The following is a 24240-nucleotide window of genomic DNA, read 5'->3' as shown; positions in this document are numbered from 1 at the left end:
AGCATCAATGTTTTGCCAAAAAAAAAAAAAAAAAAAAACTTTTCATACAAAATATCAGCATCCTGTCACTATCAATGAATGATGACAAACTTCCAATACCAAAAATGTTAAATGCAAAACATTTTAAAATTCAACAAAAATTAAAATAATATTTTACACCTATAGAGGGCATTCTGTATAAGTTCCACCAAATTATTTCTTATTTAATTCATTATTTCCTGTATGTACTGTTCATCAATGTGACCTTCAACATATGAATACATGTGTGCTTTGGAAATCCTGACATAGTTCCCAACAACATGACATCAAAATCATTTATATGGCAATAGGGAATTAATACAGTACAAACTTGTATAAATATCTATCAGAACTTTGTATGATCTTGGGGAATGGACAATAGTGACATTGCACAACAAAAAACCAAGATAACATTTCAACTAAATTTGATAAAGATATGTACATTCTGAAATGTAACAATAACAAAATTCTTCCCTGAAACCATAGCTGTCTCTTGTTTCTCATTATCAACACACTAAGGTGGTATTTCTCATCTCAAACACCAAAGAAGAAAAACTACATAATTGGAAAGAGCAAGGACAAATTGATAAACATCCTTGATACTCCTTAGGTTACGTTCACTTTCACTCTGCAGAGGGCATAACCCTTGGAGCAGAGAGCATAGTCAACGTAACACAAGATCAAAATATAACCAATGGAGCAGAGCTTAGTCAGTGTAACACAAAGTAAAAATAAAACCCCTAAAGCAGGAAGCATAGTCAACGTAACCAAAGGTCAAAATATAGCCCCTGGAGCAGAGAGCATAGTCAACGTAACCCAAGGTCAAAATATAACCCCTGGAGCAGAGAGCATAGTCAAGGTAACCCAAGGTCAAAATATAGCCCCTAAAGCATAGTCAACGTAACCCAAGGTCAAAATATAGCCCCTGGAGCAGAGAGCATAGTCAACGTAACCCAAGGTCAAAATATAACCCCTGGAGCAGAGAGCATAGTCAAGGTAACCCAAGGTCAAAATATATATATAACCCCTGGAGCAGAGAGCATAGTCAACGTAACCCAAGGTCAAAATATAACCCCTGGAGCAGAGAGCATAGTCAAGGTAACCCAAGGTCAAAATATAACCCCTGGAGCAGAGAGCATAGTCAAGGTAACCCAAGGTCAAAATATAACCCCTGGAGCAGAGAGCATAGTCAAGGTAACCCAAGGTCAAAATATAACCCCTGGAGGAGAGAGCAAAAGACTTGGATAACTCAAAGTTTGTTCATGATCCCGACTTTGAGTTAACGCTGTGTGACTGAATTCCATAACATATCCATCAAAATCCAAGGGTGTGTACTACTTTTGGGGTAAACATATCACCAGTGTTATTTATTACTTTATTATGTGCTAACCGAGTATTGTGAGGACATTCATCCACATTGCACTATTAGTTAATCATTTGCTGTATTATGCTAATACTGAGAAACGCAACAATAAATATGCAAAATGACTTACCTGGTACATTATACACATACAATGGAAAATTAACACAGCAAATTTTTTTTTCTCAAAATATACTAAGAAATACACTTATAATAAATAATTAATTATGTACTGTCTAATATCAAACCTAGAAAATGTCTGCAAGATATAAACGCCCTGCTGCCACTTGATTGTAATTCAATTTTTTTCCCCTTTAAAAACGAGGGCTGTCATGTTTTCATCCCTCCAATCAAAGTTCATTGAGATCCATCAAACAGAAGAACAGTTATTACTGTAGATGATCTCCGAGGCTGTGGCAGCCATCTTTGATGTTTGATCCGGGAAAAAACAGGGTAATGTGCACAACAAGTCGACATACCGTATTTGACCTAATAAGGGCGCCTGCCCTAATAAGGGCGCCCCTACCTTTTTTCAAGGAAATAAATCTTTGACTGAGTGTCAAAATGGTGTCAAAATGGTGTTCAAAAGTAATAATTCATGTGAAATATTTTGCTACTTTATGTGTTCAATTTTCTTCAGCAAATTAAGTAACTGGAACATGTTTTTGCCACATTTTGTGTATTCCTACAGGCTACAGATGACATGTCAGTGCAAAGAGCACCCAAAACTAAACACACATACAAATAATAACTTACCATCTTTATTTGAAGATAAAGTAAAGATTTCATTCTTGTTGATAAATAACTTTTGTTCAGAACAGAAAGCTAGTAAAAGACATTGTAAATCAATTATAAGGTCAAAGAAAACGATGTCTGATATGATCTGGGAAATCACCTGTTTCTATAAATAGAACACAAAAGAGTTCCATTTGAACATAAATGGTGGAACACATATTCTCTGGTCAAAAGATCAGCTGGCATGGTTTACAAGTTTACAGGAGTATTCAAGTGATGTTTAAGCTTAATATATGATAATGAATAGATATCTTCATCTGGAATATTTTTATGACTGAATATTTTACCGTTTCCACAACCTTGGGTATTCTGCTATAAGGTATAGTCTGTTTCATTAAACTTCAGAATAACTAATCTTAATAAGGGCGCCCCCACTGTCAATTACCCGCGCCCTGCGCCCTTATTAGGTCAAATGCGGTACTTATTATGTATGTAAAGTTTGTTTGCATTGGCACATCCTTAGATTAGCTATTTCTATTTTAGATTGCATCACATGGTTCACTATATCACCCCCCCAATATTTCATTGCTGGGGCATAAAAAGAAGTAGTTTTACTCACAAGTGAATGTACATTAACATTTAAAAATTATTTAATGTTACAATGCATGTACACACAATGATTCATAGAACTGATTCATAGCTATAGGTCAACATAAAAATAACCACTTGTAAATTTAAAAAATGTGCAACTATACTATTAAGGATTTCTAAATAAAACATTAAAAACAAACAAGAGTAATGTATCCAAATGGATAACTAATACCCCCCGTGGGTGTCTATAGTTGAGTAGGCTATTGGTGAGTGTAATCATATCTAATCCAGTCAGTTAGTACATTTTATGAATGATAATATTTAGACACCAATTGATCCAAAACCAGCTCCAATTTTTAAATAATACATGATATACACCATCCTATACTGCGATTGTAGATTGGTTCGGTATCAAATATCTAACACTCCTGATAACATTGTAAATTGACTTGTGTTTATTTTAGTTGGGCATAACCGATGTGACCGCATACACATGCATAAAATCGTAATAACAAATGCATGACTGACACTCTTTAACTATATGCTGCCATAATACATGTACATGTATTAGCAAAAAAGGAATGGACAAGCCTCAACCAATCAGAGGTCGGTGGCCATTTTGAAAAACGCATTATAGTAAAAAAAAGAGTCGAGATGCACAACAACATGTTGTACTGATTATACATGCCAAGTTTTGTTGAAATCGGAACAGTACTTTAGTATGAGTTGTCCGGACAAGCCTCAACCAATCAGAGGTCGATGGCCATTTTGAAAAATGCATTATCGTAAATAAAAAAGTCGGGATGCACAACTACGTATACATGTTGTACTGATTATACATACCAAGTTTTGTTGGAATCGGAACAGTATGAAGTTGTCCAGAGAAGATTATGGGACGACAGATGGACTGAAGGACGGACAGGTCAATTCCAGTATACATACCGCCCCTTACTTCGTTACGAAATTAGACCATGGCCATGTACATTTTAGAAGGCAAAAAAGGTCTAATGGACAATGCACAACTGTAGACAAAAGGAAAAGACAAATGTTATATACCACCACGACTATTGTCAACCAGCACACATGGGTGATAAAAATGAGTAGCAAATAATATATTAATCAAGGATTTATGATGTAGTTAAAAACTTAAATATAACTTTTAAACATGGTTATATCATGCCAACATGCTAACAAATCTTATCTAACAATGTACCAGTGCATATATACCAGTATCTTGTAAATTATGTGTACACAAAATATATGTCTATGATCTGTACTATATATGTTTATGTAGGAATGTAAACAAAAAAGTCTTTTCAACTGCGCGCAAAGCAATGACATTATGATCAGAATACCATTACAGAATATTCAATATGTATCTTCTGTTGTATCGGGAAAATATTTGGGTTACTTTAATTTTAATTTTTTTTTTTTTTCGAAAGAGTAATTATATATAAATTTCCAACAAAAAGGCTAGATCAGGTCTTCTTTCTCTATTGGGAAAAACAGCTTACATCTGCTCTATTTGTCACAGGCCATTATATATCTTGCTAATAAATTTATTGCATCATCACAAAACTGTTGCTATAGGACATTACAAGAATCATGAAAATTATAAACCCCGTCTATAAACCATGACATTGCATCTACACTCGCCAGTCAGAGACGCATGTCCCATAGACAGGAAATCCTCAAAACCCTCGGGAAGGATACGCCAATCCAGATCTGGTTAGAGTACCTCTATCTTGATATCAACTCATCCCCTTTAAAAAATTTTTGGTCCATGGAACACGGTCATGCATGATTTCATTAGACGCCATTTTGTGGGATGCCACAAATGCAACCCATGCAACAGCATGACATCATAACACAACAGGAAGAAACAATAAGTTGACATCACATGTACAGGAACAACAAATACAAAATGTACACTGTCATGATCAGCTATCATTTAACATATTAGGCTACAAATACATTATTTTGTAATCTAATATTTGTACAGAGAAAAACAATATCTCCAAATATGGTCATAAATGTTTGTCAGAAAAATAGGGGTTAGATTTTTGGATGTTGCTGTTAACCAAACCTTCGATTACACTGGTAATTCACAGTTTGAACCATCCCCTGGGTAACACTAACGCAGATTGAATCATCCCCTGTGTACTAATGCTATATAGCTAGTTCACTGATGGAAACATCCCCTGGGTAACACTCTAGCCAACTCACATTTTGAACCATCCATTATCTTGCTTAACATTAATTCACAGTTTGGACCATCCTTCGAGTTAACACTAACCCACAGTTTGAGCTATCACTTGGCTTACTTAACACTAACAGTTTGAACAACACCCTTAGGTACAACAATAACATCCTCTCTGCTTGTTATTTTGCTGTACAGCTTTCATGATGGATTTTATTGATCTTTTCCCCTAAGTAAAACAGGAATGTATATATATTAACTCTGAAAGACAATACACGTACAGTTCAATTTATATAACATTGAATATAGCCTCCAGCCCTCCACTGACCTTAATTATCTTTGTTTTTTAAACCAAAAGAAAAGCAGTTTATAAATCTGTTCTTTTTCTTTATATCTGAAAGAGGTAGAAACAAGAAAATCTGAGTTACTGAGAGCTTTAAATGAAAATTCAAAGGCATTTTGATATATGTTTATACTTCAGCACCAGAAAAAATAAAAAAGATGTCTATGTAAAGATATAAAAACATTCAATCATTTCATTATATAATTAGCAATGCATGATCAGTCCATCCCGATCCAATGAGGTAGGAAGTGGTCTTGGATTCCAGGTCCAAACTCCCATTCGTATCCAGATCCAGGTCTCGCAACATTCTTATAATAAATCACTGTTCCGTTGGTCATCCACCCGATGAACCAACCAAATGTTCCGACAGACATGATTGTGTGGTTTGTCATTGTAAGCAGACACATGTCTACTTCTCCAGAGTTGCCGGACACAATATAAACATCCTTGTATTTGCTTAAAGTAGTTGTCACCCATGGTGTATCGTCAGAAATCACAACAAACAGGATATCCTTGTATCTCTGTCGAAAATAGTTCATGGATTTATTAAGATAGCCTTCCGTAGCTACAAGTTTGCCAAACTTAACGTCACTTCTTTCAATTTGATCCCCACGTCTGACATGGATTCCGACCAAGATTGATCCCTTCTGTGGTTTCTTACCAGTTTCTCTCAAAATCTTCTGCATATAAGACCCTGCTTTATCTTTTACATCATCTTGAAAAACAAAAATCTTACGCAAGTCTGCATCATAATCTTTCCAATATTTCCAAGACTGGAAGAAACCTCGAAACGACAGATCTTTATTTTTTTCCAAGTCCTCAAATGATGTATCATATGCACAGTTCCATTTGTCATCTATTGTCCAGAAACACCAACACATGTATCGACTAAAGCCATATTGATCTCCTGTCTTTGGCTGGATCCCAAATACCTTCGTAAGGTATGACGGAGGAACAATCATTGACAAACCTTTCTTCTTAGCAAAGGCATAGAGAAAAGCATAGTCAAACATATGATTTGCCAGACGACCTCGAAATTTTACACAAATAAATTTCTCTCGTTCCCAACCCATCATATCATAGAGGTAGAGTTTCCAACATTGTGTAACAATGAAGAGGGTATACAGGAATACGAGGAAAAGCAGGAAACGGAGAAATCGCTTAAACCCTGAAATAGAAACACATACAAAAAATTACTATAAGTGTAATAACACTATCATATAACCTGTTATCAGTGTAATAACACTATCATATAACCTGTTATCAGTGTAATAACACAATCATATAACTAACCTGTTATCAGTGTAATAACACTATCATATAACTAACCTGTTATCAGTGTAATAACACTATCATATAACTAACCTGTTATCAGTGTAATAACACTATCATATAACCTGTTATCAGTGTAATAAAACAATGTTATAACTAACCTGTTATCAGTGTAATAACACTATCATATAACTACCCTGTTATCAGTGTTATAACACCAACATATAACTACCCTGTTATCAGTGGTATAACACCAACATATAACTACCCTGTTATCAGTGTTATAAGACTATCATATTTATAACATATATACCCTGTTATCAGTGTAATAACACCATTATATTTATAACATAACTACCCTGGTATGAGTGTTATAACACTATAATATAACTAACCTGTTATCAGTGTAATAACACCATTATATTTATAACATAACTACAAAAATCCTGTCTCCAAGGCGATATCAAGATTTGCTAAGAATACACAATGAGATAATATGAAATCGTGATGAACACATTCATTTTATACGATTGCACGATTTAATGTATTGGGACGAAACTGCATCTGAGGTATACTTCATGTATTGATAAGCGAATTTTTATTAAGCGTATGAAAAAGTGTAATTGTTGCAATTAAATGTACACCAATATTATGTATTGCTACATGTATGCATATGTATGGAAGAAAATAAAAAATTTCCAAAAAAAAAAAAGAAAAAAGATTAGATCTACTACAAAAAAAAAAAAAAAAAAAGATTCGCTAAGAAAAACTCACATCTCCAATTATTTGATAAAGTTACCATATTAAACCTAATAAGCACACATGCCCCTATAAAAGAAGATGGGAGAGCTAATTGAAACATAAAAGAGTTCCATACCCACTGATATGCCAATATAATCTGCGCATGCAGTGTTTTACCAAAGACGTACAATAGTTTTCAGTACATAAATGAAAACAAAAATTTCACACAGATTTTTTTCTCTGTATATGGTTTTATGAAGTGCACCCTTTTTGAATTTTTGTAACTTGTGCAAAATGTGCTTATAAGGTCTAAAATGATATATAGCCTTTTGATCAGGTTTATTACAAGATTTCTTCAACCTGAGAATAAAAATCAACCGAGGGTGAAGTAATGCACTTAACAAAATCTTAAGGCTAATAATGGATGGATAGCCTGTTTCCATTACCCCTGCCCGCACTTTATTACAAGGGTTGGGGTGTGTCAGGGTGGGGGCGTATAACAAGAAGTATATCAAATTTAAGATGAACTGCAGGAACATACTACTAACTGTGAAGCAAATACCAAGAGTTTCATGTTTAAATATGAGAATATATTCATATTGAATATGTTCTTGGTTCACAGAAATAATACAAAGTGATTCCAGGGTTTTCACAGGTTATTTTCTTAATGGGGTCTTTTTCTTACATCCAATATGTTTTTTTTTTCTATACAATGTGTATGGGATCCTTAAGGTCTTTTTGTTTTTAATTTCTATGCTTTTTGATAGGCTTTCGGGAAGGCTTTAACACAAATTCAGAGTGATGCTATTCAGTTTAAAAAGAAATATTATGGCTGTCGATATCTTATTAAACAAATTTACTGACATTATGCGTCGGCTTTTATTTCCTAAAGTTCACATTTACTGGTCATGTAGAGCAAAATTTAAATTTCAATGACATTGAAGCATCAAATGAAAATGGAGTCAGTCAGGCGAAACCACTGGAATATTTCATTGGTTTTGTGGGGCTGCCTTACCCTGATAAGAAAATTATGCTGCATTTCAACATTTTTAGATAAAGAACCAAGGGTCAATTGCTTTAAGGGCAATATTTTTCTGAAGCCCATGGATGTCTCAAACAAAACTGTACAAATTTCAATAATCAACTTCACATAGTCTAGCTCACTACTAACTATATTTATATACAGGGTAGTTATGTTTCATGAATAGTCGAAACGCAAACTCTACAAGTACCTCAATATGTTACCTGAGCATTCTATACCTTCATTTAATATCTAAATTAGATCTCACTACAGCAGTGTTTGAAAGTAAAGGTGGTCCGATGGCCAGAGGCTATAGAAAACCTGGTCGGTCTATGTAAAATTTCAAAGTGTTGGCCCCATTGGCTATGAAAAGTTTGAGTCCTGACATACATTACAATTCATGTAAACAACATTCCAATATTTTCAGACAAATGATCATATGAAATCAGAGCTTACAATCGAGGTTTTTTAACCCATAACAGCGTGTTATTACTGAATGATGCAAGCGTTTGCGTGACAGTTATGCTACTTTCAACTATATGTTTACAAAATGCGTCTATGGAAAAATGACTCGGGCTATGGGATTTCAATTTTCTGTAGACATATTGTATAAAGGAATTTTCATATATACTTTCATACACTGCTACAGGTATTAAAGTATGATACCTGAGACTTCATTATAATCTAGCCATATCAAAACTTTAATTGTGGTCAATACACATGAATCTCTGTACAGCTACTAAAAGAAAAATACATAACATACAACCAAATTTAGGTAAATCAAATTCTAATAGTGATATCATATATTGTCAAATTTTGTGTGTAAATTAGTTTTAAGAAGACATAAATCAGTTTAAATAAATAGACAAATTTAACATTGTTTCATTTTCCACCCTAAATTTTTTTTTTGCCAACCTTATTTTTTTTATATAAATAGATCTACATGTATTTCATTTAAGAATTGTTAATGGAGGGAAGAACGGACGGACAAAGTACCACGGACGCAGGGCGATTTGAATAGCCCACCATCTGATGATGATCGGCTAAAAAACGGCAGTTATGTTTTTGTTGGTTCAGTTTTCAAAATTTACGAAAATGGTAAGACAATAAAAATATAAGCATTGATCAGTGGCTTTAATCAATGTGATAGTTGATATGGCAGCTAGATTCATGGTTGGCAAGTGCCATGGCGACCCTAAATTTACCTGTCATATATCATGCTTCCATATCAACTATAACAACATTTAAACCACTGTTCATTTCTAAAATAAATACCTGTATTCATCACACACTCATGGCCTTAGATGTTCCATTGCAAGATGTCAAAAAGTGAGTTTTCCCTGTTTTTCACATTATGCTCAGAGACTGTTGGGATGAGGGTAGGGGAAGGGACTTGGGGCAGTAGCAGATCCAGACACCAACCACCCCCCCAGCTCCTGGTGCTCCCCCCCAAGTAAGGAAAAAGACTAATAAATAACTATTTTTCTAAAGGAATTTCTCAAAGCTTGTATACAAGCTCATTATAAATACTGACACTTTCCGTTGACAATAGCTTTGAATGGTGGACACCTCAGGTTCGTCAGGCGAACTCCTCCAATACGCTTTAAAAACATCCTACAAACAAAATAAAAGTTTTCATAACGGTCGAAATTGTGATTTAGTAATTTATTGTTAGATTGTGTGTATACATATTGAAATTTAATGATTTAATGCGCCGTATACCATGATGGACTTCGTAGATCTACGTACTCACAGACCGGCCTTTGCGTCCATGTTTGTTAGGCTGGAGTTGTCGAAATGTTGGCTTCCATGTGTTTAAGCATTTACTGAGTCAAACATTTATGGCCTGTTAATCCTGTAGTCAAAGTACTTTTTGATGTGTGACTTTGATAATGTGATACAATATACTTACATCGCTTTGGGTGTGTAGACCTGTCTCCAATAGGAAGCGCGTCAACTGTCTTCACCACAGTCGAGTGGAACTCTCGAGTGACCAGGGTGCGATTCTGACGTAGTTACGTCCCCTTGACCACAGGGGCAAGTTTAGTCTAATAAAAAAAAAAATAGTCAGAAATAGGGTCCTAAAGTCTTTCTTCTATAGGTATTTCTGGCAGCTTTTTTAATATAAGATTAGACATGCCCCTGTGCCTTGACTTAAGATTGACTGTAAATGATAGGGAACTCATAACAAAAGATGTTATGTGCATTTATACATGTATATTTAATATACTAAGTGGTTTTGCCGTTGATATGGATCACTGAAGTAATTAACCGTATCATCATTTTATGTGATTTTCAGTGAAAGACACTTTTCAGAGTCAGTCATGCGGAAGACATGGCAGTTCTATGTCGTTGATAAATCGGTTGAATAAATAAATAATTTATTCACCTTCAGATTTAAAAGTAATTCCACTTAATTCAAAATATTGTTTTAGATCTACTTTGGTTAAACGAATTTGTACTGTGTACTCTAAATATGTAGTTCTACATGTCTGCACAATGTATTTTTTTTATTGTTTTGGTTAAGTGAAATTTTGTTTCATTAACAGTAAAGAGAAAACAGATGATATAATCTGGAAGACATTGTATACTATTACCCCGCTCAAAAAGTCCGAGCTTCTAATTTTATCTTTTATATTCAATGTGGATAAATAGAAGAAATATTTTCGTGCCCTATTTATTTTGTATGTAATATTGGTCCTACACTTAAGGGTTCATGGTTAAAGGATGACATGTTTCGTGTTTGCATGCTTTATTGGCATGTAAAATGACAAAGGATTAGTAAGTTTTCCCATAATGCACATATATATTACATAAACATTACTTCACATGATGGCATTCAACTTATTGGACGACTACAGATGACTTATTGGCAGCTCCGTGTTACTTAGTGGACCACTACGGGTAACTTATTGGACAGATCCATGTAACTTATTGGACGGGTAACTTATTGAACGACTACGGGTAACTTATTGGACAGATCCATGTAACTTATTGGAAGGATACATTTATCTTTTAGGACGGCTGCAGGTAACTTATTGAACAGCCAGTCAACTACAGGTAACTTATTGAACAGCCAGTCAACTACAGGGAACTTATTGAACAGCCAGTCAACTACAGGTAACTTATTGAACAGCCAGTCAACTACAGGTAACTTATTGAACAGCCAGTCAACTGCAGGTAACTTATTGAACAGCCAGTCAACTACAGGTAACTTATTGAACAGCCAGTCAACTGAAGGTAACTTATTGAACAGCCAGTCAACTGCAGGTAACTTTTTGAACAGCCAGTCAACTGCAGGTAACTTATTAAACAGCCAGTCAACTGCAGGTAACTTATTGAACAGCCAGTCGACTAAAGGTAATTTATTGAACAGCCAGTCGACTACAGGTAACTTATTGAACAGCCAGTCGACTAAAGGTAACTTATTGAACAGCCAGTCAACTGCAGGTAACTTATTGAAATGCCTGTCGACTGCAGGTAACTTATTGAACAGCCACTCAACTACAGGTAACTTATTGAACAGCCAGTCAACTACAGGGAACTTATTGAACAGCCAGTCAACTACAGGGAACTTATTAGACGACTACGGACGGTGAGTTTATTGGACGGCTTCAGATAACTTATTGAACAGCAAAAGTAACTTATTGGACAGCTACAGGTAACTTATTGGACGAATACGGCTGATTTATTAGAAGGTAAAAGTAAATTATTGAACGAATGCGATAACTTTTTGGACAGGTACAGGTAACTTATTGAACGATTGTTTGGTTTATTTTGTTTAACGTCCTATTAACAGCCAGGGTCATTTAAGGACGTGCAAGGTTTGGATGTGGAGGAAAGCCGGAGTACCCGGAGAAAAACCATCGGCCTACGGTCAGTACATGGCAACTGCCTCACGTAGGTTTCGAACTCGCAACCCAGAGGTGGAGGGCTAGTGATAAAGTGTCGGGACACCTGAACCACTCGGCCACCGCGGCCCCTTTATTTAACGAATACGGCTGATTTGTAAGAAGGTAAAAGCAAATTACTGGACGACTACGGATTACTTATTGGAAAGATAACTTTTTTACGACTACGGATAACTTATTGGACAGCTATATGTAACTTAATAGACGACTATGGTATCTTAATGGACAGTTACAGATAGCTTATTGGACGACTATGGTAACTTAATGGACAGTTACAGGTAGCTTATTGGACGACTATGGTAACTTAATGGACAGTTACAGGTAGCTTATTGGACGACTATGGTAACTTAATGGACAGCTACAGGTAGCTTATTGGACGACTATGGTAACTTAATGGACAGTTACAGGTAGCTTATTGGACGACTATGGTAACTTAATGGACAGTTACAGGTAGCTTATTGGACGACTATGGTAACCTAATGGACAGTTACAGGTAGCTTATTGGACGACTATGGTAACTTAATGGACAGTTACAGGTAGCCTATTGTAAGGATACATTTATCTTTTAGGATGGCTGCCGGGTAACTAATTTGACGGCTAGAGGTAACTTATTTCACGAATACGAGTCACTTATTGGACAGTTACATGAAAATTATTAGACGGCTACGGATAACTTATTGGACGAATACGGGAAACTTATTGGACGAATACGGGTAACTTATTGGACGTTAGAGGTAACTCATTGGACGAATACAGGTAACTTATATCTAATTATTGGACAGCTACAGTTAACTTAAGGGACCGCTTCAGATAACAAATTAGTAACAATACGCACCAGAGAACCCCCATGGATGTCCAGTGAAATTCGTAAATTATGTCGGAAAAGAAAAAGATTATTCAGATTAGCCAAGAGATCAGGAACTGCGGAGGATTGGAGTAAGTATAAAAGAGTCAGGAACAAATGTGTAAGTTTAATACGTAGTGCGAAAATTATCTACATTCGTAAACTTTGCGGAATACTTGGTAATCAAACACATGGGAAATCTTGGTGGAAAACGGTAGGTAAACTGATGTTAAACTCTAATAAAAAGAGTAATATACCACCCATTCATACTAACACGTCTACTCTTACCAATGACTCTGACATAGCCAATGCATTTAATGATTTTTTCTGTCTTAACTCCACTGTCGATGATACTAACGCAGAACTTCCACCCACTTACAACAATGAACCTTTGCTTACTCATATCCATATTGAAACAAATGACATTTATTCCGTCTTATCTAATCTGGACTGTTCCAAGGCAGTGGGACCTGATCTTGTAAATCCAAGACTACTTAAGGAAGCGGCAGCAATTTTGTGTTATCCCCTTCAAATAATCTTTCATTATTCTTTAGCCACTTCATCTTTTCCTAGTACATGGAAATTAGCAAATGTTACCCCTGTGTTTAAAAAAGACGATCCTTCTCTTCTCAAAAACTATCGACCAATATCTTTAATTTCAATAGTAGGTTAAGTAATGGAGAGATGTGTTTTTAAGTACCTTTATAAGTTTATTACTGAAAATTCTATATTATCACCGTCTCAGTCTGGATTCAGAGCTGGCGACTCTACAGTAAATCAGTTAATTGCAATTACTAATGACATTTATTCAGCACTAGACAAAGGTAAAGAAATTCGAATGATCTTTTGTGATATTAGTAAGGCATTCGATCGAGTTTGGCATACGGGTTTACTTTCCAAATTACGCAAAATAGGCATCGGTGGAAGATTTTTATCATGGTTTCAAAGTTATTTAAATAATAGGAAGCAAAGAGTTGTTGTTAATAGTAAGACTTCCGAATGGATGGAAATTAGTGCTGGGGTTCCCCAGGGGTCAATATTAGGCCCTCTATTGTTTTTGATTTTTATTAATGATATTGTTGAAGGCATCAACACCAAAATAAAAATTTTTGCAGACGACACTTCTCTTTATGCTATAGTAGATACTCCCACTCACTGTGCTGATATGTTAAATGACTGTTTAAGGAAAATACATGAATGGTCTGAACAGTGGTTGGTTAAGTTTAACCCAGAAAAAACAGAATCTCTTTTAGTGAGCAGGAAAATTAATAAACCCCGTCACCCTACATTATTCATGAATAACGTTCCTGTAAGTGAGGTCAAACATCATAAACATATAGGGCTATTCCTCTCCCATGACGGTACTTGGTCTGAACATATAAATTATATGATTAAAAAAGCATCAAATAAACTAGCCATATTGAGACGTTTCAGATTTAAAATAGATAGGAATTCACTTCAAACCTTATACTTCTCCTTTATCAGGCCCATACTAGAATATGGGGATATCGTCTGGGATAATCTTACTATTCAATAGTGTCAATCTCTAGAAAATATTCAACTGGAAGCTGCAAGAATTATAACGGGTGGGACCAAACTTACAAGCCATGCTAAATTATATGAAGAAACTGGGTGGGACACTCTACAATATCGCCGTAAAGTGAAGAAAATTGTTCAGGTACACAAAATGATTTTTGACCTCACTCCCCCATACCTTTCTAATTTACTCCCTCAACGCAGAATGGACGTTCATCAATATAACACACGCGACGCTGATAACTTAAATAATGTATTCTGTAAAACGAACTTCTATACAAACTCTTTTCTCCCTTCTTCTATTGACCTGTGGAACTCACTACCCCCAGATATTAAAAATAGCCCCTCCCTTAGTAACCTGAAAAAATACCTACACAGACACTCACCGACAGTCCCTCCTTACTATAGTTATGGGAAACGTTCTGATCAGGTTCATCATGCTAGATTGAGGATGAATTGCAGCTCTCTAAATGCCCATCTATTTAGTCGTAATCTTATCGACAGCCCTGTATGTTCATGTAGACAAGCGTATGAAACCACTGAACACTTTCTATTGTCTTGTCCAAACTATACCATTGTAAGAAACGAATGTTTTGTAGATCTACCAATAGACTACACTTTTGATATGCTTCTATACGGAAATCCAAATCTATCGATTACAGAGAATGAAAATATTTTCCATTGCATCCAACTTTATATTTTAAAAACCAAACGTTTTTTAAATTAGTAGTGCCATTTTACGAGTCCCAAGAGGTCACTAGTGCTGTATATTTACATTATATCACTATGTTTTATTATGTCATTATGCTTATGTAGCACCTATAGTATCACTAGGTCCCATTACATCTCTCTCTCCCCTCTCTCCCACCTCTCTCTCTCTCTCTCCTCTCTCTCTCTCTCTCTCTCTCTCTCTCTCTCTCTCTCTCTCTCTCTCTCTCTCTCATCAATAGTTTTGTTTTTAAGTTATACTATTTGACTAATAAATGGCTATACAGTGTTGTCACCCGCCAATCTATTATTTAAGGAGACAGATTTAAATAAGTATTTTCATACTTTTTTTCTGAATCCTTTTATTATTATGTATCATATATATGACATGTAAATATTGAATAAAATATTGTTTAAACTAACATATTTGACGGCTGGAGGTAACTTATTTAACGGATACGGATAACTTATTGGACGACTACGGGTAGCTTATTGGGCGGCTAGAGGTAACTTATTTGACGAATACGGTAACTTATTGGACGACTACGGGTAGCTTATTGGACGACTACGGATAGCTTATTGGACGACTACGGATGGCTTATTGGACGACTACGGATAGCTTATTGGACGACTACGGGTAGCTTATTGGACGACTACATGTACCTTATTGGACGACTACGGGTAGATTATTGGACGACTACGGGTAGCTTATTGGAAGACTACAGGTAGCTTATTGAACGATTACGGGTAGCTTATTGGACGACTACGGGTAGCTTATTGGACGACTACGGGAAGCTTATTGGACGACTACGGGTAGCTTATTGGACGACTACGGGAAGCTTATTGGACGACTACATGTACCTTATTGGACGACTACGGGTAGCTTATTGGAAGACTACGGGTAGCTTATTGGAAGACTACGGATAGCTTATTGGACGACTACGGATATCTTATTGGACGACTACGGGAAGCTTATTGGACGACTACATATACCTTATTGGACGACTACGGGTAGCTTATTGGACGACTTTTTCGGGTAGCTTATTGGACGACTACGGATAGCTTATTGGACGACTATGGGAAGCTTATTGGACGACTACATGTACCTTCTTGGACGACTACATGTAACTTATTGGACGACTACATGTACCTTATTGGACGACTACATGTTACTTATTTGACTTCTTCAGGTATTTCAATGGACGACTACAAGTAACGTGATTAGTGGACGGCTATATAGGTAACTTCTTGAGCTGCTACGGGTAACTTTTGACGGTCACTTTTAGCTTGATCCTGTTTATTATGACGTCATATATAAGGGACAATTCCACATGTCCTCTTATGACGTCACAAGTAAATTTAGCAAGCCATGTCAACCACAACATAAGGGACGGAAACAAACGGGTAAGTTTTCTTAGATTTTAACAAAAACGTCAATCCCTGTTTTGGATCCAAAACGTATTATAAATTAACTGTTTCTGGTCAACTTCATTGAGTCACTAGTCACATATCACCGGACTGTTGAAAAGCGGAGTGTTTTAGTCGAGGGTGCTCCGAGGTCCATATACAGTCAAACTGCATTATCTCGAAATGTAACAGGAGAGGAGAAAAGGTAGTGGCCAGACCGGGGTTCGAACCCGGGACCTCCGAACACTAGCCGGATGCTCTACCAATTGAGCTACCTGGTCACCGATGATCGACCCAGTCCAGTCCCGCTATACACCTCCCTCCTTTTTTCAAGTCTTCGCCCTCAAAGACAAACGAGACCCTTATACCACAACCGTGGGTATTTTAGTTGGGCGCCAATTTTGTAACAGGAGAGGGGAAAATGTAGCGGCCCGACCGGGGTTCGAACCCGGGACCTCCGGACGCTAGCCGGATGCTCTACCAATTGAGCTACCTGGTCACCGATGATCGACCCAGTCCAGTCCCGCTACACAGATATGTCGAAGGCCCTGCTAAGTTCGAAGTAAAATTCAGTTTATACAGCAACAAACCTATATGAAACATTCTTGGTTACATCGAATACTCTGGATATCTCGAAGCTTTTTCATGAACCTATTTAATTCGAGATAACCAGGTTCGACGTTAGTATGTAGTATGATCTTACATTGATCAAGTTTAATTGCCTTCTTTTTCTTCTTTCTTCTTTGACCACTGCCACCAATAATGATGATTATACATATTGGAGGTGTGTGTAGTGCATTTATCAACAGTAGTGATTTTTATTATCATTTGGCTCTGCTATTTAGATCAATTAAAATGGATAGGTAAAAAGAAATTTAGATCTTACTATATTTTTACAGGCAAGACGGGCAACAAAAACATAACATAAAATGTTATAAAATTGGGAAGTAGCTAGTTATGCTACCCCGCAAAACCGTTCAACGGGAGGTAACTCCATTTCGTTTCGATATTAAAGACTTAGTCCTTTTAAAATGAAATAAAACAAGGCAGGTTGTCTCCTCCCTCGACCATGAACCCGTCCGCTATAAAAATATCAAAAACAGCCCCTGCTTATTTACAGCACCGCATTAATAAAGACATTTTGGGTGGTCATGTGGCACAGTGGTAACATACTTTGCCTCTGACCTTGGCGGCCGGGGTTCGATTCCCTGATCTGACGTGGAAAGGTCTTGGTTCGCCTGCCCGACCACGTGGGGTTTATCCGGTTTACTCTCACATTAAGACCCATCCGGGCCAACAAACGTGATTAATAGTTTTAAAGTTTATATAACTTTTTTTTTCGCAATTGTTATTTCTTTACAAGAAGATGCGTAAAAGAGACGAATCTTCTGTGAAATTCTTAAATTACGTTATTGAATATTGATATAAATGAGATAATAATTCACAATACTGATTTTCATCCTGTTTTACCTTGCATTATTGTTTTCCATTTGTTAATACTCATATTCTCTGCACTGTACTGTTTACGAGAATAAACAATTGTCATTGTCATTGTCAGATTTGTCATTAACATACACTAAGTATACTGAAGGGCCTTGAGGGACCCCTTCTTTCATGATACCGGTACCAGGACGAGAAAAAGAATTTTAGAAATAGCAAGAGATCCCAGAGAGATCTTGGCGCCCACCATGGAATGATCCATATCGGTCAAATGAAAGACTGCTCTTTTCTCTTTTTTTCGCTTCTTTCACATTTCTTTCAAAACATTTGATAACTTTATATAACACTATATAGCAGGAGCAACCTGCAATTGTCAAATCCAAGATGGCCATACTCTTTGTCATCCATTTGATTTTCAATCAGACTTGCATGCACAACTGGAGACCAAGGGGAACCTCAAATTTGAGAAAGATTCATAATGGCCATTTAGTACTTTAAGAAATTGTTATAACATTAACAATGCAGTTTCAATTGTCAAGCTTCAATATGATTGCCTGTTGGCCATTTTGTTGTCAGGTTGGTCCTATACAGGAATATGCATAACTAGGGATCAAAGGGAACCTACAAATTTGCAAACTAGCAGCAACAAGCTTCAATCAAAATCAAAGATGGCCGCCTGTCGGCCATGTTGTTTTCCGATCGTCCCAAAATGCTATATGCACAACTAGAGATAAAGGGGAACATACATATGAAATTTGAGAAAGATTCCTTCAGTACGCTCTGAGAAATAGCGATAACAATCTTTAATTGTCAAAATTCAAGATGATTGCCTGTTGGCCATGTTGTTTTCAGGTTGGTCCTATACAGGGATGTACATAACTAGGGATCAAAGGGAACCTACAAATTTGAAAACTAGCAGGAACAAACTTCAATTATCAAAATCAAAGATGGCCGCCTGTCGGCCATGTTGTTATCCGATCGGTCCCAAAATGTAATATGCACAATAAGGAACCAAGTGGAACTTACATATGCGATTTGAGAAAGATCCCTTCAGAACTCTCTGAGAAATAGTGATAACAAACTTTATTTGTCAAAATCCGAGATGGTCGACTGTTGGCAATGCTTTTTTTGATTTCCAAAATTCACAATGCACAACTAGAAACCAAGGGAAACCTTTCTATGAAAGAGAAAGATCCCTTCAATACTTAATGTCTTCAACTGACAATGGTCTGTCTGTAAAACAATACAAAAACAACACATCCTGGCAGGGAGGTTGGTCTGAAGGTCACGTTTGACCATGACTGGAGTCCCAGTATACCAACACCAGGTGACGGTTAATCACCAGGCGGTTGTTCACGGCTGGAACAAACATTGTTTTTATATGTGTGATAACAAGTAAAACTGTGATAGCTGATGTGAACGAGTCGACAGAGTCGGGCCGAAGAACTGGGCAGCCAGGCTCCATTGTGAGAGACATTGTAGTTCTGATAGAGAGGTCATGTACTTCAACCCCTGGATGTATTTAAAGGAATATGGATTATGATGGCTTGATCAAGTAATGGGGTCAACCGAGATTAGATTTCATGGATGGAGAGCGATGTGATTGTAAGCTACAGGGTAGAATATGATATGTAATTGAGGCTATTTAAAAGCGTCTATCATGTCCGAAACGGAGCTGGTGTTAAGATAGTTGTTACATTTTCTAACTATAGTTGCTTTGGAAGGTAATGATGGAGCGCCAGACTGAATCAGACTATACTAAGGAGCGCCCGACTGAATCACACTATACTAAGGGGCGCCAGACTGAACCAGACTATACTAAGGGGCGTCAGACTGAATCAGACTATACTAAGGGGCTCCAGACTGAACCAGACTATACTAAGGGGCGCCAGACTGAATAAGACTATACTAAGGGGCGCCAGACTGAACCACACTATACTAAGGAGCGCCAGACTGAACCAGACTATACTAAGGGGCTCCAGACTGAACCAGACTATACTAAGGGGCGCCAGACTGAATAAGACTATACTAAGGGGCGCCAGACTGAACCACACTATACTAAGGGGCACCAGACTGAACCACACTATACTAAGCGGCGTCAGACTGAACCACACTATACTAAGGGGCGCCAGACTGAACCACACTATACTAAGGGGCGCCAGACTGAACCAGACTATACTAAGGAGCGCCAGACTGAACCACACTATACTAAGGAGCGCCAGACTGAATCAGACTATACTAAGGGGTGCCAGACTGAACCAGACTATACTAAGGGGCGCCAGACTGAATCAGACTATACTAAGGGGCGCCAGACTGAATCAGACTATACTAAGGGGCGCCAGACTGAACCAGACTATACTAATGGGCGCCAGACTGAACCAGACTATACTAAGGAGCGCCAGACTGAACCAGACTATACTAAGGAGCGCCAGACTGAACTACAATATACTAAGGGGCGTCAGACTGAACCACAATATACTAAGGGGCGCCAGACTGAACCAGACTATACTAAGGAGCGCCAGACTGAATCAGACTTTTGGCCTACTAAGGGGCTCCAGACTGAACCACACTATACTAAGGGGCGCCAGACTGAATCAGACTATACTAAGGGGCGCCAGACTGAACCAGACTATACTAATGGGCGCCAGACTGAACCAGACTATACTAATGGGCGCCAGACTGAACCAGACTATACTAAGGAGCGCCAGACTGAATCAGACTATACTAAGGAGCGCCAGACTGAACTACAATATACTAAGGGGCGTCAGACTGAACCACAATATACTAAGGGGCGCCAGACTGAACCAGACTATACTAAGGAGCGCCAGACTGAATCAGACTTTTGGCCTACTAAGGGGCTCCAGACTGAACCACACTATACTAAGGGGCGCCAGACTGAATCAGACTATACTAAGGGGCGCCAGACTGAACCAGACTATACTAATGGGCGCCAGACTGAACCAGACTATACTAATGGGCGCCAGACTGAACCAGACTATACTAAGGAGCGCCAGACTGAATCAGACTATACTAAGGGGCGCCAGACTGAATCAGACTATACTAAGGATCGCCAGACTGAACCACACTATACTAAGGAGCGCCAGACTGAATCAGACTTTTGGCCTACTAAGGGGCTCCAGACTGAACCACACTATACTAAGGGGCGCCAGACTGAACCACACTATACTAAGGGGCGCCAGACTGAACCAGACTATACTAAGGATCGCCAGACTGAACCACACTATACTAAGGAGCGCCAGACTGAATCAGACTTTTGGCCTACTAAGGGGCTCCAGACTGAACCACACTATACTAAGGGGCGCCAGACTGAATCAGACTATACTAAGGGGCGCCAGACTGAACCAGACTATACTAATGGGCGCCAGACTGAACCAGACTATACTAATGGGCGCCAGACTGAACCAGACTATACTAAGGAGCGCCAGACTGAATCAGACTATACTAAGGGGCGCCAGACTGAATCAGAATATACTAAGGAGCGCCAGACTGAATCAGACTATACTAAGGGGCGCCAGACTGAACCAGACTATACTAAGGGGCGCCAGACTGAACCACATTATACTGAGGGGCGCCAGACTGAACCACACTATACTAAGGGGCGCCAGACTGAACCACACTATACTAAGGGGCGCCAGACTGAACCATACTATACTAAGGGGCGCCAGACTGAATCAGACTATACTAAGGGGCGCCAGACTGAACCAGACTATACTAAGGGGCGCCAGACTGAACCAGACTATACTAAGGGGCGCCAGACTGAACCAGACTATACTAAGAGGCGCCAGACTGAATCAGACTATACTAAGGAGCGCCAGACTGAATCAGACTATACTAAGGAGCGCCAGACTGAATCAGACTATACTGAGGGCGAACTTGGGTATTTTAGGCATCGTCCTTGATATACCGAGATTTTAATTTAGGATTTCGCCCTAGGAATCCTAAGGATGGATTTGTCTTGAATGTAATAGTTTATATGGCTGTACCATCTGTGATTTGAATGGATGGAGACTATTTTGCAGAATTTGTGGTTTGTAATGTAGCTAGAAAGGGTGTGGACGAGAATGTATTTTGATGGGTATTTGGTTGGTTTTATTTAGTATTGTTTAATGTCCTATCAACATCCTATCTCGCCATGTGTGGCATGATATGTGTTTTGGGAGGCTGGCGGTATGTTTGTGTTTGTCACCTTTGATATCACGGAACTGATGCCGACTGCGCTACCTCACTAAACCAGACACTCAGCACCCCGCCCAGCGAACCAGTCGTTCCACTCCAAATATGCTGAGCAATAAGAAGGAGTAGCAAGTCAACTACCAATTTTATAGACGCCGGTATGTCGCGGCCAGGGGACAGAAACTTAAACGAACCCTCAAATAAAGGCCAAACGTGAGGCATTATCAGTGTAGACATTCGGAAGAATAATGTTGCTGGAAAAAAGGAGAACATATAAGATCCCAAACTTAGTCGCCTCTAACGACCATGCAATGGGGGCAGCAGTACTCTCTTTCCCAGGCTCCTGCTACATATAGACCAGACTGTAGTTTCTCCTGTATCAGAAGTTATGTTTCTGTATACGGTGCTACCATCGGCGCATACACGGAGAGTACTCTATCTGATATATTCGACCAGGACATTGGTATAGATTAGAAATAGTATGGGGGCTAGGCCATAGGCCAGTACCCTGTGTGACACCAGAGGTCACTAGAGGTGACAGAGACTGTATGGGAAGAGTGTTTGGCCTGATATTACAGAAGTATAGATTGTATATTACATTTTTGTATATGAGGATGAGAGACAGTATCAAACGCCTTACCGAAGTCCACGATAATAACGACAGTACGTTCGCTCTGGTTACTGGATGAGGTAGGTTTACTATCGCCGTTAACCCACGATCCTGACGTTCATGGACAGAGACCATCAGGACCGTAGGTTACCGATGATGTGATTTTCCAATAACATGTTGATCGGAATCCATGTTGGAGAGTATAGATAAGGTCATTGGAGTGGAGATTAGTCACGACAGAAAATGTGTTCACAAAGTTTACAACATATATAGGAGATTGGCCGATAGTATTGAAAACTGGCCTTGCGTTAGCATGGTTCAAGTCACTGAGGCATTACCATATATATATATAGAAATAAAATTTAAAAAAAAATAAAGATACGAATAGGATTGATATACTCGACTGATCATTTTATCGGAGAAATCATCCATTATCTCTAATTCTGCACGTGGCTTAAAACAACTCGAAACGAACGAAAGGACTTGTCGTCACAATGAAGATGATGGCTGTTTCGCCCCGTGGGATGTCACTGTTCCCCGTGGAGTGTCACAATGACGATGATGGCTGTTTCAACCTGTAGAGTGTCACAATGAATATGATGGCTGGTTCACCCCGTGGGATGTCACAATGAAGATGATGGCTGTTTCACCCTGTGGAGTGTCACAATGAAGATGATGGCATTTCGACATTTGGATTATCAATGAAGATTATCGCTGTGTTGCGTAAGAATTAAAACATTATTTCGATTCACGATTTGCTAGATATGAGAAAATATCGGTTCGGTATACTACATCTTCATTTTCTCGTTAGTTCGTTCAGCTGCTTCAAAAAGAGATGTATCGGCATTTCTTCTGCCACGAAAAATACTAATTAGCCAACAGCTTTTCATTTTTTGATTTGCAACACTCATGATGGCGTCCGTGATAATACAGACCAACACATATGTACAGTACGTAATGATCTTCACAGTATCGTGTATAATGATGACCTGTATTTTAACCAGGTTGGACAGACGACGGAGTTGGGAAAGAATAAAATAATTAAGGAGTAAATCTTAAATATCGTAATTGAGGCACCAGACTTACTTAGTCGCCATCGTCATCGTGTCCCAAAACAAACGCAGGAAAACAAATCCCGAATTCTGCAGAGAGTATCCACATTAGGACCCCCCGCCCCATCCCTCTCAAACTCCGGTGTGCTGTGACATTATAATGTTTTTTTCTTTCTTGCTGGATCGTTCAGATGATGATGTACATTTTCATATCAAATCATACAGACTTCCCCGCCCCAGCAAAAGGAGGGTCCACT

At 38.1% G+C, this 24240-nt stretch overlaps 2 protein-coding genes and 2 non-coding genes across 4 annotated transcripts; 1 reads left to right on the top strand and 3 right to left on the bottom strand.

The window, feature by feature from the left end:
- Positions 1-5414: 5414 nt before the first annotated feature.
- Positions 5415-10323, bottom strand: LOC117339346 (galactoside 2-alpha-L-fucosyltransferase 3-like). The gene is made up of 3 exons (XM_033900887.1): positions 10194-10323; positions 9816-9895; positions 5415-6415 (listed from the first exon to the last, which is right to left on the bottom strand). Coding segments are annotated over exons 1-3 (1032 nt in total). The 5' UTR covers positions 10196-10323; the 3' UTR covers positions 5415-5465.
- Positions 10324-16896: 6573 nt separating this feature from the next.
- Positions 16897-16968, bottom strand: Trnat-agu. The gene has a single exon. It is a non-coding gene; the product is annotated as a tRNA-Thr (tRNA).
- Positions 16969-17114: 146 nt separating this feature from the next.
- On the bottom strand, positions 17115-17186 carry Trnaa-agc. Its single transcript has one exon. It is a non-coding gene; the product is annotated as a tRNA-Ala (tRNA).
- A 2528-nt stretch (positions 17187-19714) lies between these two features.
- On the top strand, positions 19715-22047 carry LOC117338902 (epsin-2-like). Its single transcript, XM_033900266.1, has 2 exons — positions 19715-19732; positions 20251-22047. Exons 1-2 carry the CDS (start codon positions 19715-19717, stop codon positions 22045-22047), a joined length of 1815 nt encoding a protein of 604 aa, XP_033756157.1.
- The last annotated feature ends 2193 nt before the right edge of the window (positions 22048-24240 follow it).

Source organism: Pecten maximus, chromosome 12, assembly GCF_902652985.1.
Source record: "Pecten maximus chromosome 12, xPecMax1.1, whole genome shotgun sequence".
Classification (NCBI taxonomy): Eukaryota; Metazoa; Mollusca; class Bivalvia; order Pectinida; family Pectinidae; genus Pecten; species Pecten maximus.
This window is presented reverse-complemented; position numbering and strand designations above follow the sequence as displayed.